This window comes from Nilaparvata lugens, chromosome 1 (genome assembly GCF_014356525.2).
Source record: "Nilaparvata lugens isolate BPH chromosome 1, ASM1435652v1, whole genome shotgun sequence".
Taxonomy (NCBI): Eukaryota; Metazoa; Arthropoda; class Insecta; order Hemiptera; family Delphacidae; genus Nilaparvata; species Nilaparvata lugens.
Genome location: NC_052504.1, coordinates 814,747 through 829,939, shown reverse-complemented (window position 1 = coordinate 829,939; position 15,193 = coordinate 814,747). Strand labels below are relative to the sequence as shown.

Here is a 15,193-nt window from a genome sequence, read left to right as displayed (position 1 = left end):
TTTGAAGGCTTCACACATGTAGAGTGAATCTTGTACTGAGTCAATGGTGTAGCGGCTATAAATTTTGCAATGGCGTGTGAGGACGCTGAGTGAACACCAGACTGATTGACTCACTACAAGACTCAATACAATTGTCGGAATCGCGGGAGGCCTAAACGCTCGCTCACCCTTGATTCTCTAATGACAAATTGTATAATGATGAAGTTTTTAATAAGCAGTGTAGCGATCGCTAAACACTGAATACGGATACCTTAAAATTATTACCTGTGAAGAATGAGCATACAAAATCATACAGGTCGAGCAAAAATCCCGATGTAGATAATTTACGGGACTGCGTCTCTAATAAGTTCTGAAGGATTAAAATACGGTATTTGGACCAAATATCGTTCAGAATATACTTCGAGAACAGAGTCTTGTCGGGTTTTAAGCTCTATTGTAGGAATTTATATGATCTATGGCTGCCACTGCTGTACAATTGATGTGTTCGCTCCTAAGTCGAGGTAGGTAACAGATAAAAGCTGATATATGAGCAGGTAAGGACAAAGAATAAATATCTCGATCTGACCCCACTCGCTACATCCACTTAGACCTGTTCCAATATCCAGCTTGATTCAATTATTCCAATGATCGTATTCGATCGGTTCTTGATGATATAGAACGTATCAGACACAATAATTGACAGGCTTAAGAAATAATCGAACTCAGAAAGCGAATTAACAAAACTGGAATATATTATAATAAAATATGTAATCATACAGTGCAGATTCAGAATTTGATTTACAGGTTGATAATAATTTAGCATTAACAAAAGGAGTTAAAAATGTTCTTGTGCTTGCATGATACCATGCGTGATTCGACAGAATTTTACAATTGATAAAATCTAACAGTTTGAAAAATAGTGAAAAATGATTATAGAAAATATTTTTTAAAATGTTCGGGGTCGTGGTCAGGCAGCGGAGGATAGTTAATCAACTACAATTCTTATAAATTTAATATGAATAAATTCTAGATTCTTAAATGCTAAAGCGCTTGTCGGCGTGGCCAATAATTTAACGAAGAAAAATTTATGTTTCTGCACTGAAATATTTTTCGAAGCGTAGATTGGGGCCCCTTTTTAAAACTTATAACTCACGTGAATTCCTTGGCGGTCGTGGTTTTCTTCTTTAGATCAAAATCGTTTGATCGGCGGCAATCCAGGCTTCAATTTCAGCACGTGGGGAATTTTAATTTAATATTTCCTTCACCAATTAATTATGGATAATTTACTTTAAACTTTTAAATTTATCGATTGATGAAAACAGAAATTTTCAAATAACAAATAAATTGGCCTAAAATATCGGCTCACAAATAGAACATTTAAAATCGAACAAGAAATTTTCACAAATAGGTCTTGGTAACTATAGAAAGAGATCTGCACGGTGAGGATTTCAAAAGGGAAGTGCTGTCTTTTCTCTAAGCTTTTAGGCTAGACCTTGCTTCTCAGAATCTCGATGTAATAATTTGCATAAAAATTTGCCATTGGTAGAACGCTTGTGACGTAAACATGACGTCAGTGGCAAGCAGTAGAATATAATTCTTTTAATTACAATAATGATTCAATTTAGGTAATCCTTAAAACTGCTTAATCTTCTAGACATAGTTTCTCTCATACAATGTACATGTGCTAGTGTAACTGATAAGGCAGGGTTGTTGTCTGATAATAGATTAACATGTGTTGCTTTCAAACGATCACTGTCTTGGTGCTATTTCTATGCACTGTGATTGGCTTAGACCTGCCAAAGAGATTTAATTACCATGTGGTTCAGTTGAATTAAGTCGTTATGAATTAATACTCTTGTACAATTTTTATTAGGTTTGAGATTGTTATAAATAATTTCTGCCATTTTATCAATAATATAATTTCATGCTATGACCTATTTAGTTACAATAAGACCTGACATATAATATAATTTCTTAAATAATAATAATTTCAACGATAACACATACATTTTATTTTTTTATTTGAAATTCTTGGTCCTTTATTGATAGTTTATAATTTTTAGAGATGATATTTTACCTTGCATGAAAACCGGCATGACATTTGATAATACTTCGAATCAGTCAGCTGCGTTCGAACTGTTTTAAAAACATCTGATCGATAGTAAACAAGTGTAACCTCAAAATCAGTGAGCGATTCATAAATATTTGTGCTTTATTTGCAAAATAATTATAATTTATTGAATAATTTTCCTAGAAAAATATTCAGTACAGAACGGTACTCTTATCAAATATACAGTTATTGATAAGTAAGCTTTATCGCTCGGTCGCTAACTATTCCTTTAGCAATTCTTTCATTTTAAAAGGTAATCACAATTTTTTCTCTCTTTTCATGAGATCTATTTGAAAGATTCATCACAATATATATAATATATATATATATATATATATATATATATATATATATATAATATATATATATATATATATATATATCTATGATATTATGAAGAAAAGATTACGGGATAGGAAATACACGAATATTATCATGATAATTACGTCTGAATAACTGAAATCTGATCTGTTATCTGATTAACTTGAAATTTTGTACATAGATTATTAATTTACCGAGGATTGTTAAAGGCCTATTTAAAATTCTTCAAGATTTTAATTAGACCCTTGCAGTTTAATTAATTAATATTAATTATTGTTGGTTCTTGTCAATGATGATCAGTTCTATTACAAATATATTAATTTTATTGATCAAGAAAATATATTTCTTCGTGATTTGATATTACATTTTCAGAATTGGGATTATAATTCTGCTACAGTACTTTATTATATTTCTCCCAAGCATTCAAACGATTCTGCAACAGTGCAGGACTAGAAAGGTAACTGCTTTGTTAGATAAGGTAATTTGTTGGATATTAATTGACCGAGCGAAGTGAGGTCTAAGATTCAAGTCGACGGTTTGGCATTTCTCTTAATGTTTAAATGTTTGAATGTTTAAATGTTTATATGTTTATATGTTGTGCATTTACGGCGAAACGCGATAATAGATTTTCATGAAATTTGACAGGTATGTTCCTTTTTTAATTGCGCGTCGACGTATATACAAGGTTTTTGGAAATTTTGCATTTCGAGGATAATATAAAAGGAAAAAGGAGCCTCCTTCATACGCAAATATTAGAGTAAAAATCAGACTTTAGAATATTATTCATCATAAATCAGCTGACAAGTGATTACACACTATTGCTGTATTTCCATAAGGTCTACAGTTTTAATCAGAAACTTGTGGATGAGAATACTGCGTGAGGTCTACTGTTCACAGAACTACTAGTGATAGACAAGGATAGCAGAACAATGTTAATCACGTGCTGGCTGGGAACTGAGAGGAGATTACCATTTTCTAAAGAAAAAAGAATCAAATTCGTCATATGAAATTTATTCTGATGTTTTGATAAAAATTATCACTCTCTAGTATTTTTTCTTTATTCATGATTAAACTTGAAGACGGATGTAATACAATATTATGTTATTGCTAGAGTATGATCAATTAAAAACATCATCTATAATAAATATAATAAAGGATTGGTCGAGGAAAGAATATTATTGTTTTATTTACATATATGAAGGAAACCTTAAATAGAGGTTTCCAATAGCATTGTTTGTGTCCTGAATGGAATGAAACTTTTATTCTATAACTAGCCGTCAGGCTCGCTTCGCTCGCCATATCCGTTTAGCCAGATGTCCAATCAATTTTTCCGCGATAAATTATGCATTTCAATCTTCAACTTGGTGCCAACCTAACAAAGTCAACTCAACTTAATGCCAACCTGACAAAATTATTAATTTAGTTTCCAGTTAACAACTGTTTCGAAGAGGTACTCTCTCTAGATTATAGTTCTATATTAACATATGGTATGGACATTTCAATTATAATTAAGATATTGGAATAAGAAGAATATACATGCTAAAAGACGAACTTTAAACTTTTAACCACCCTTAGAGTTGAAATATTGCCAAAAGATTTCTTAGTGCGCCTCTAAAGGGCCAACTGAACATACCTACCAAATTTGAACGTTTTGGTCCGGTAGATTTTTAGTTCTGCGAGTGAGTGAGTGAGTGAGTGAGTGAGTCAGTCAGTCAGTCAGTCAGTGAGTGAATGCCATTTCGCTTATATATATATATATATAGATTCTGATATTTTATTATAATGTATTTATAATGCATAGTTTGACGTTTCCGATGGCATTGTTTGTATGCACTAAAGGAATAAAAATCATTCTTATTCTTAATTCGACGCATCATCACGTCTGAACTACTGGACTGATTAACTTGAAATTTTGCGTATAGATTCTCAATCTACCAAGGATGGTTTTAGGCCTTTTTTAAATTCTTCAAGATTTCAGTAGGTCATGTTTTCAGCTTGTCTAGTTTCTAATACGTGCTAGTCTAAGTAAGATCAAAATTTTATTTAATTCGAGAACATTAATTGATCAGTTATACTTGAGTGCATTGGGACTAACCAGAAGTAAATTAATGATGAAGTAACATTACCAATATTGCCTGTAATTACAGTAATATTCCCCCATGAGAGAATACCTGAATAAGCTGTCAATCTACGATTGGAGTTGTCTATTAACAGGTATCGGCAGTATTGAAGCCAGGAATATTCAATGCCTTGTAAGAGTATTCTCTGATATTGACAGAAATTATTAGTTCAAATCTGAAGAGTAAATTGGACTCTGGTCACATCCATATTGAATGATCTATAAGATAAAATGAGGAACTCACAACGTGATCACTGTACCTGTTCTTCACCCCTTCTACAACACTCGGTCAAAACAGTAATAATAGACAGTAGTCGACAGTAATCGGCTTGAGTTGACAAAAATCAGTTTGAAATTTGGAACATAAACTACCCATACCATAGGATATTTATATCCATCTCATCATGGATATGCTATCTTTTGTCTATGCTTCTACCCTGGGATATCTTGGGGATATTAATTGTCTACTACTTCATAATGATAATACTTTCTATTTCCATTAAGATGCATACAAAAATCTGGTGTGGCGCACTCACACAATTTCCCTTGCCGTTATAAAAATTGATCAACTGACGCTAGTGTTCCCGCGCATCTCAAGTCTACTTTTCTAAGATCTGAGCCAGCTGGTGACAGGACAATAGCGCTGCAGACACACGAGATCTGCTATCTCTTCATAGTGAATTATTTAATAGAATCAACAGTTGCCAACAGTTTGCAATTGAATAATCGTATTTTCTCGAATTTCGAGCTTATTTTCAATTTTAGGTGAAAATTAATTGTAGAGATTTTCATGCTCAATCTTTTCGACTTGAAATTTTTCGTTTTAATTGTATATGAAGCCTGATAGTTGGAATCTAAAATCAAACTTTGCATAGATGTTGCAGTGCTCCTGAAATTTTTACAGATATGAGACTTGTGGCAGTTGATAGAGCTTATCAATGGCTTTTCTAGGAATAAATTTGATCAAAATCGTTGGAGCCGTTTTTGAGAAAATCGCGAAAAACCCTGTTTTTGACAACATTTTTGCCATTTTAGCCGCCATCTTTAATTGCATTTGATCGAAAATTTTTGTGTCGGATCCTTATAGTGTAAGGACCTTAAGTTCCAAATTTTAAGTCATTCCGTTAATTGGGAGATGAGATATCGTGTACACAGACGCACATACACTCATATACACACACACACACACACACACACACACCACACACACACACACACACACACATACACACAAATAACGCTTCTTCAATTAGAATATCTTGTAATTCATAGTATTCATGGTGGGGCCGGTCTAAGTTCTGAATTTTAAACAGCTGGAGTCAGAAGATTGGCTTTCCGAAACGGGGCGTAGTCGCAGTTTTTATGACAATCTTTTTTTGTAATTTCTATAATTGGAAACGTTTTTCCTTGGCGAAATGAAACATTCCTAAATAATTCAAAATAGCTGATACTTTACACTATTTTCTCTGTATTTTTATTTTGTGTTCAATTTTCTAGTTTTTCGAAATTTAATTTAACCGTGGACTGCGACTACACCCACTACCTCCATAAACAAAGCCATCGTGCATTCCGGTGACGTCAGCACAGGTAGGGCTCCTACACCAATAAAAATTTGTTGATTTCAGCTGATCTACATCAGCTAGTGTTTTTATTGGTGTAGGAGCCCTATCTGTTCTGACGTTACCATCAACCACCTGTCATGAACTATATGGCTTTGTTTGCGGAGGTAGTGCTACACCCCGTTTTGGAAAGCCAATTTTCTGATCCAGCCGTTTAAAGTCTGAACTTAGCTAAATCCCGAGCTCGGAAACCAGCCCTTATCTACAGCGAGGTCTACGTTATATTGGCAGTGGATAAAAGAACAGCGTTGCCGATTCTCTGCCTTGCCACTGCCCAGAGGATAGCTGATACCAGTATATATTATGTAATATTAAAGGTTCATTCTTATCAAAAATGATCAATTATATTTTATTCTTCAAGGAAATATATTTTCAATGATTTAATGATCAAAAGTGGTATTAAATATTGCTTCCCGAGCTCGGAAACGGGCCCTTCAATAGTGTTCTTAATTCAAAGCTCTCATTACATAAAGTTTTTTAACCAGATCACTCCCGTGTTATCGGATGGGCACGTTAAATTGTCGGTCCCGGCTGAAGTATGACAGTCGTAAGGCCCATTGACGGCTTAAATTATATATTCAGGCGGTGGGACCATCCCGCAAGGGACTCCCCACCAACAAAAGCCATACGAATTTACTTTTTTATTCAAAGCTTTAAATCAATCGCATTCGTTTTCGAAGTGCTTTGATATTAATAGATAATTTGACACACAAATAAAACATGATTAGATTTTCAAAAATGTGAATGTAGATCGATTGCTCACCTGCCAGCCCTGCAGCAGCAGACTCCTGTCGACCCGTCCTGAGCCACATGACCGCATCCCCAGCCTGGAAGTCCTTGAGCCGATAGCACTTGGTGTGCAGGTAGATGCCCAAACACTTCAACAGCTCCGAAGTGGACGCCTGAATCACCGTCTTCTTGGCGGGCGCACGCACCTTGGCCGGCGGCAACAACACCACTTTCGGCGCTAACTTCTCACTCAACAGCAGATTACTGTTGTTGTTGTTAGTGTTGTTGGCACGCACCACATCCAAGCTGGGCGTCGACACAACAACACCCTTCGGCGGGTAGTAGCAGGATATCGCCGTAGCCTTCTGCACATTCTTGTTTTTATCGACAACAATCGGGTTGATGTTGTCGACCAGCGGTTGCCGAAAACTGGCGCTCAGGTTTTTGTTCTTGTTATCCAATTTCTTCTTGTTGTTGTTGGTGGTGGAAAATCGTTTCCAGCTGAGCGCGTTGATGAACAGAGAATGTTTCTTGAAATTTTTCTCCAGAGCGTTCTTCTCGGAGATAATTCGTGCGTTCTCGTTGTTAATGTTGTTGTGATGGTTGTTGTTGGGTGGTTGTTGTTGGGGCGCTAGTGAGGCGCTCATGGCGTTTTTGGCGTTGTTGAGCTGTTCGTAGCTGGTCAGGTTGTTGAGGGTGAGGGGTGAGTGAGAGGGGTGGTGATGATGGCTGGCAGTGGTCGTGTAGATTGTCCGCCGCTCGCGGGGACTAAAACTCAGCACTGTGCCCATTCCTTATCAAGTTGGCAGTGTGCTCATTGCCCGCTCAAATCTAAATTAATTCAATTAATATCGCACTATTTATACGTACGTAAGAGACAAACGTAAAAGTAGACGGTTGTTGAACTATTTATACGTACTTAGTAGTTAGTTGTCGTCCAAAATCACACACGATTTCAATCTCAACTATCAAATTCAATCAAAAAACGTTTTGTCGTTCTATGTATACGTACTTGATAGTAGTACGTACTTATACATACGTAGTAGTTGTCGTACAGTTGTCGTACGTAATCACATACGATTCCAACCTCAACGATCAAATTCAATCAAGAAATGTTTGTCGTTCTATGTATACGTACTTGATACAGTTGTCGTACGGTTGTCGTACGTAATAACACACGATTCTAACCACAACGATCGTCGATCAGGCGATTTTTATCGCGATGTCTTCACTCCAAACAAACTAGAGCGATTCTAGATTGTTTACAATCGTAAATCTTGAAATAGGGTAGACAGTTATGTTTCACAACCGTTCTAAATCGTAAAGCTTGAAGTAGGGTAGACGTTCTATAAGCTTCAAAACGTTATCTTGACTGAGATATTTATTGAAACAGGAAATGTTTTACAAGCGGTTTCAATAAATTGTAGATCTGGAAATGAGGAAAAACCTATAAGGTTCAAAACGTTATCTTAGTTGAGTTATACGAAACAGGGTATGTTTTTTACAATCGTTCTAGATTGTAAAGCTTGAAATACAGCTAAAGTCCTACAAGCTTCGAAACCATATCTTAGGGTATGTTTTCAAAATGGTTCTCGATTGTTAAGCTTGAAATAGAAGTCCTATATCTACACCACAGAGGGTGTAGTCATACGCTGTGACCTGCGATATCTTTATCGCAGTGGTAAGTTTGAGATCACACTGTTTAAAATCCAGTTTTTGCACTCATTCTAAGTCAAATCGCTTGCAATGTACCTCAAAGTTGTGTTGAAGCCACACAAAAAACTGTTGAAAACGTTATAAAATTAAACGATTTAATTTCACACAGTACGGTCCTCTGATTTAGCTCAAAAAATTGTTGAATCTTTCATACAAATTAGTTTCCATTACGCGTGGTATTTATTGTAGCGTAGTTATCTAATTGGTGATATTCCACAGAGTATAATGTAGTAACCTAAATACGGTATATCAATCCTATGGATTGTAGTTTCAATCACGGGTTTGTCAGAAAAAACACACTTGTTATCAACACTTATTCGTGTTGATTATAATTCAATTTCGTTGGTTTCTGTGTATTTGATCAAATCTACACAAACATCAGATCGTAGGTGATTTTTGCAAATCGTTTTTCGTTATTCAACAACTTTTATCAATACACAAACACTTGCACACTTGCACTATATATATTCACAACACAATCCCATCCAGTTGTGACCACAAACTCACTTTGTACCTAACCTAACCCTATCAATTATATTACAGTTTTATTAAAAATAGCATCGCGATAGCAGAGAGCAGCTAGCGATTTTAATCGCCGACCCTCTATAGCGTCCCACCTAGGTAGTGTTCACTACTGCAGACCTTGCAACACTGAGGAGGCAGTGTGAAAATGTGGGGAAAACTCCACCCGACGGTTGGGGTGGTGGGGAGGGGTGTCATCACCATGGTTACCGAGGAGAAGGAGGAGGGGTGGAGGTCGATAAGATCACGTGATCCACCCTCACAATCGCAGGCGAGGAGGGGAAGTGATGCTGAGGGGTAATGCTCGATACTCTGGGCCTTGTTTGACTGGAGACTGAGCCTCGGTTGCACAAAAGCCGGTTAAATTTTAACCGTGATTAATTTCACGAGAACCTATCGGAGTAGTTTTTGAAAAGACGGCTTCTCTGATAGGTTCTCGTGGGATTAATCACGATTAAAATTTAACCGGCTTTTGTGCAACCGGCACTGAGTACTTCATTTTAGTACAGGTCTGACTGTCTACCGGTGAAAAATATTTATCTGATAATGTTATCACCACACTATTATGGAAGTATTTGATTAACATTAGTGTTGTTATCCTTGTCTATCACTCTACAAAGCAGATAGCGCTATCCTTTTGAACCTTTGCCAGATCGTTTAAATGTAGAAATATAATCAATTAACAAAATATTTCATCTCAAATATAAAAATGTATTACTAAAATCATCCAAAAATATATCTTCTTGACGAATACGAATCTTCTTTAACACGAAATTACTTCATATTTGTTCTTCATTGTATTATTTATTAGAATTACTATTAGTAGGCTATTTTTTATTTTCATTAATCTTGTTTTTTCATTCTTTTGCTGCTTTCTACTGTTCTACAAACTCTCAGCTAGCGCACAAGTCTGACTTTGCTGGCTGTGCCAAAGATTCATTATAATTTATTTACATTTTGTCTTATGTAGTATATTGTATTTTGGCGAAAATAAATATTCTATTCTATTCTCAATAATGATTATTTTAAACAAGAATGAGCAAATAAATAAAAATAGAAATCTAAGTACCCTTTATAAAATTATTTAGTCACAACATGCTGAAGAAAAAAGAGACAAGAATGAGCAGAATATACTTATACAAGAATGAAAATTTATTATACAGTCATTTGAAAATATATTTTCATCTTGACGAATGATGATTATTTTAAACAAGAATGGCCAAATGTACGGGTATCAGCTATCCTCTATGGAAGGCAGTGGAAAGGCAGAGAATCGGCAACGCTATTCTCCTACCTTTATCCACTGCCATTATTATAAGGTGAACATACTAAATGAAAACAGTAATCTTACTGTAGATCTATTAAATCTGAGTATCGTAGGCTGACTGTATTTGATTTGTAATTAAATACTAGAATGATCTTCGGTATTGGAGCTCGTTGGTTGCACAAAAGCCGGTCAAATTTTAACCGTGATTAATTTCACGAGAACCAATCAAAGAAGTAGTCTTTTCTGAAACGACTTCTCTGATTGGTTCTCGGGAAATTAATCACGGTTAAAATTTAACCGGCTGTTGTGCAACCGGGCCATAATGTTGAAGATAATGCAATACTTGTAACCAATAACTGTTATATTATTTGAAAGGCCTACGATTCAATGTTTGATTTGTATTCAAATAAATACTTCAATATTGGGGATAATTTGAAACGCGTGAAGATATTGTACTAAAATAAAATTATCAGTATTTAGCAACAGTACACTCTATTTTATATGTAATTATACTTAAAATACTTGAAAAAATTGTTTTCTTTATTGAGGTTCATTAGTTCTTATCAGTCTCGGTACCCTACGTAATGTTAGAAGTAGGCTACAGTAATCAGTTATACTTTGTAACCAATGACAAATCTTTATTTATTTAAGAAGAATAAGAAGAAGATGGAAGAAGAAGAAGAAGAGAGAAGCAAGAAAGAAGGATTAGACAGTAGACGAACGATGAAGAAGGAGAAGAGGTGGAGGAGGATGGGAAGGTAAGGAACTAGGAGGAAAAAGAAGAGATGGTGGAAGAGGATGGGAAGGAGGAGAAGGAGGAGGAAGAAGAGGTGGAGGAGGAGGATGAGGAAGAAGAGGTGGAGGAAAAGGAGAAGGAAGAAGAGGTGATGGAGGAGGATGGGATGGAGGAGAAGGAGGAGGAAGAAGAGGTGAAGGAGGAGGATGAGGAGGAAGTGGCGGAGGGAGAGGTGAATGAGAAGGAGGATAAGGAGGATGAAGAGGTGGGGGAGGAGTATGAGGAGGAGGAGGATAAGGAGAAGGAAGAATAGGTGGAGGAGCAGAAGAAGTAGGAAGTGGTGGAGGAGGAGGAGTAGGAAAAAGAGATGGAGGAAGAGGATAAGGAGGAGGAGGAAGAAGAGGAGAAGGAGGAGGAGAAAGAAAAGAAATTGTCATGCAATATAAATTGAGAAGAATGAGACACCTTTCTCTATGTTATAAAGTTGAACTGGAATAATATTATTTGATAGATTATACGTTTGTTTTCTGATTGAAGATAATATGGCAAGAGAAATCAAACAAAACCTACGGTACAAAGTATTATATCATAATATTATTGAGCTGAGCATTTCTCATTGATCAAATAAGAAGGATTAATCATTTCATTATTTGATAATTTCTTGCTAATAAATTATTCACTGCTAATTGATTGCCAATTCCATAATCTAAATATAAGATAGTAATAGTTTACAGAGATGAACCCACTCGCATATTATTAGATTAGCCAGCATAATAATATTTCAAATACAATCTATATTGTTATAGATCATTGTAATAAATGAATTGATATATGATTGATTGATTGATTTCTCAATGTGTAGAGATTTATCAATCAATAAACTTTCTATCAGGACTTGTCTCCTTAACAACAATGTTTGGCTTCCAGCATCGTTAAAACAAGTTTGACATATTCTCATCTCTTGAATAAAGAGAATAATGACATATCATAATTTTTCACTTATAAGTGGAAATAAGATTTGGAAAATCAGAGATGTCAAAACAACTATAACCAGATGTCATAAAATAATAATGGACAGTCCGCTTCATTAGTTTTCCCCTTATTGTAGATTGTTAGGAAATAGACAAATAGAAGATTGTCTTGATAGATGGTAAAATCGTTAGGAATAGACATGTCAAGTGCACAATAATTTGGGAAATTGTTATCGTAATAAATGTCCCTTTACAGAAGAGTTGACAAGAATGGTAGTTTTTGATTTTCCAAAATAAACCAGTATGACTCCTGGAGTGTTCTCGGTAGAGTAACTTGAAGTTATTTATTTATTTGTGGATACAATATTATTACAAATCATATAGATATGATCGGAAATCTTATATAATATTCTATGAATATCTGGAGCTTCATGGAGTTAGAATGTGTGGAAAGTTCTCTACAATAATGAATATCAAGAACTTGAAGAAATAATATGAATACTGTATATATATTATTGGATACTTGATGCTATTTACTTCAACGCATCTCTTGCTTACGGCACTTCAAATATAAGCTTCAGAAGTATATGAGAGTTTAAACATTTTTTAGATTTTTGGAGGAAGTGAGATTATTTAGTGCTGACTTTCATATAACATTGTCTTGAATACTTGGGTGTTCAGTGAACATTCCTATATGCTATATCTGCTTGAAAACGGCCTCTGTTAGCTCTCTTTATTGCGGAGAAAAAGTATGGTATTGAAACTTCTTCAAAATAGATCAGTTTGGAGATAATCTATTATTTATAAATTGAATTTAAATCGAATATACACATTCAAGATTCACCAGAGCATTTTACATAATCTATAAGCTCGTCATCTAAGGGAAAGAATTGGCTTATTCACGTACGGGATAAGAAATACACGAATGACGCATCATCACGACTAAACTACTGTACTGATTAACTTGAAATTTTGCATATAGATTCTTAAATTACCGAGGTTGGTTATAGGACTATTTCAAATTCTTCAAGGTTCTAGTAGGTCGAGTTTCCAGTTTGTCAAGTTTTTAATTGGACCCTTACGGAGCACGTTATACCTGCAAATATAACATAAATATACAGTGAACCCTATAATGCATAACACAAAATAAAGAACCATTCAGAAAATTAGACAGCTATTTTAGAATCATGATCTTCAGTTTCACTGTGTCTCTCTACATCGCCGGATTTCTGAGCTCAAATCCAGTTAGTTGTGAAGATTCGTTGTCCTCTCTCCATAAACTACTGACTCCTCTAAAGAAAAGTGTGGGCTACAGAGAGCCGAAATTCTTCTTTGATATGTGTGCAGTAGGAGTGAGAAGGGTGGACCCCTACTCTATGGGTCTGATAATTGTGGGCGAAGCTAAAGGCTTGGCTCCGTCCAGGTTCATAGGATCCATCCACCGCCATCTTGGTCCCGTGGTGATGAGCGACCTCGACAGCAACCACCATTTTGGTTCCATGGTGATGATGAGCGACCTCGACAGCAACCGCCATCTTGGTTCTGTAGTGATGGGAACCCGGTTCCAAGCCGTCATGATTCTCATAGAAGAGGAGCACATCCTCAAGTATGTGGCCGACCTGCACACGGCCACCTTCTGGAATCCGCTCAAGTTGTACGTTTTCGTGATAGACAGTGACTGCACTGAGCTGATGGTGACGTTCCTGCAACAAATCTGGGACAAGCACAGGGTGGACAACACGATTGTTGTTTGTTCGAGACAGTTCAGAAAACTCTACTCGTATGATCCCAACATTATGAAATTATCCACGTACACCAGAGCAAACCAGAAAGAGTTGTTGGTGAAGTTGAGGAGGGAAAGAATTCTCAACCTAAACGGACAACCACTGACAGTCACCATGTTCCCCACAACAAAGACCGCCATCTTGAGACCGGATGGAAGTTATGGGGCAGCTGATGGCTACCTCCTCAAGTTGTTGGCTGACAGAATGAATTTCACCCCAATCACCCTGGTACCAGAGGACGGTCAACGGTATGGACAAAAACTGAGGAACGGTACTCTAACAGGTGCCCTGGCAAAACTGTCCTACGGGGAGACTCCAATCTTAACCAATCGTATATTCATCAAACAGTACAGCGCGTCCATAATGGAGTTCACCACCCCTTTTGATTTCGATCAGCTGTGTGTGCTAGTACCCAAAGCCGAGAAAAATCACATCTGGATGTTCATTCTGTTGTGTTTCGAACGGGACGTGTGGATTTTGCTAGCCGTCTGCTACGTGTTGTCCATTGTCATCTGGTTCATTGTCCGCTCGGTCATCGACAGAAAACAACCGGACAGTGTACAGCTCGCAATTGAACTGTTGCAGATATTCTTGAACTCGTCAATCCGCCGCAAACTGAGGACAACATCAGAGCGAGTGTTCGTTGTGTTTGTGGTGATCTTCTCGCTGCTGATGGCACACACTTTTCAAACATACCTCGTGAAGTCGTTCAGCACGCGCACCTACAAGAAAGACATCAACACTCTGGAGGACCTGGACAAGTCTCACCTAAAGGTGTACGTAGCCTCCAAGAACCTGGGCGACACTTTCTTGGCCGAAAACAATGCTATCATGTCTAGTTTGTTCAAGAAGTTCATCTACAACTTCAAAGACGAGTCGAACCGAGGCAGGTGGAAGCGTATCGCTTACGACAAAGACATCGCCGTTCTGGGCAAGGAGCGCGATCTTATCGATCAGATCAACCTGGTCACTGAGAATGGAGATCCGTTACTGCATTTAGTGAAGGAATGTCCGCGTGCCTACCACAGTGCTTACTCTGTGGGTGTGAACTCGCCCTACATGGAGTCGATCAACAGGATTATCGGGCAGTCGTTGGCAGCCGGTCTCTTCAAGAGTTGGTTCTTCAACAACATGAGCAAGCGGCAAAGTGTGAACGTGGTCAACCAGGAGACGTGGCGCAGTGATAACGTCACGTTCAGTTTGGAGCATTTAACGGTCGCTTTCACCACGTTGGTAGTCGGACTGAGTCTGGCGTCTGTTGTTTTCCTACTTGAGTTGGTCACGTATCGGTGCTGTTGCAGAAAGTCTCATCGTTCTTAA

General features: G+C 36.8%; 2 protein-coding genes across 2 annotated transcripts in view; one reads left to right on the top strand and one right to left on the bottom strand.

Annotated features, from left to right (window-relative positions):
• Positions 1-9,259, bottom strand: part of LOC111062549 (cyclin-dependent kinase 5 activator 1) — a 46,731-nt gene extending 37,472 nt beyond the window's left edge. The window contains 2 exon segments of the mRNA XM_039426915.1: positions 6,912-6,944; positions 6,946-9,259. Coding sequence (XP_039282849.1) covers positions 6,912-6,944; positions 6,946-7,668 — 756 coding nt within the window. The 5' untranslated portion in view covers positions 7,669-9,259.
• A 4,017-nt stretch (positions 9,260-13,276) lies between these two features.
• Positions 13,277-15,193, top strand: LOC111062548. The gene has a single exon (XM_039426903.1). The coding sequence runs from the start codon at positions 13,277-13,279 to the stop codon at positions 15,191-15,193; it is 1,917 nt and encodes a 638-aa protein (XP_039282837.1).

What these genes read in the sequence shown, in the direction of transcription:
- LOC111062548 (XM_039426903.1), top strand. Translation starts at nt 13,277, where the DNA reads ATGATCTTCAGTTTCACTGTGTCTCTCTACATCGCCGGATTTCTGAGC.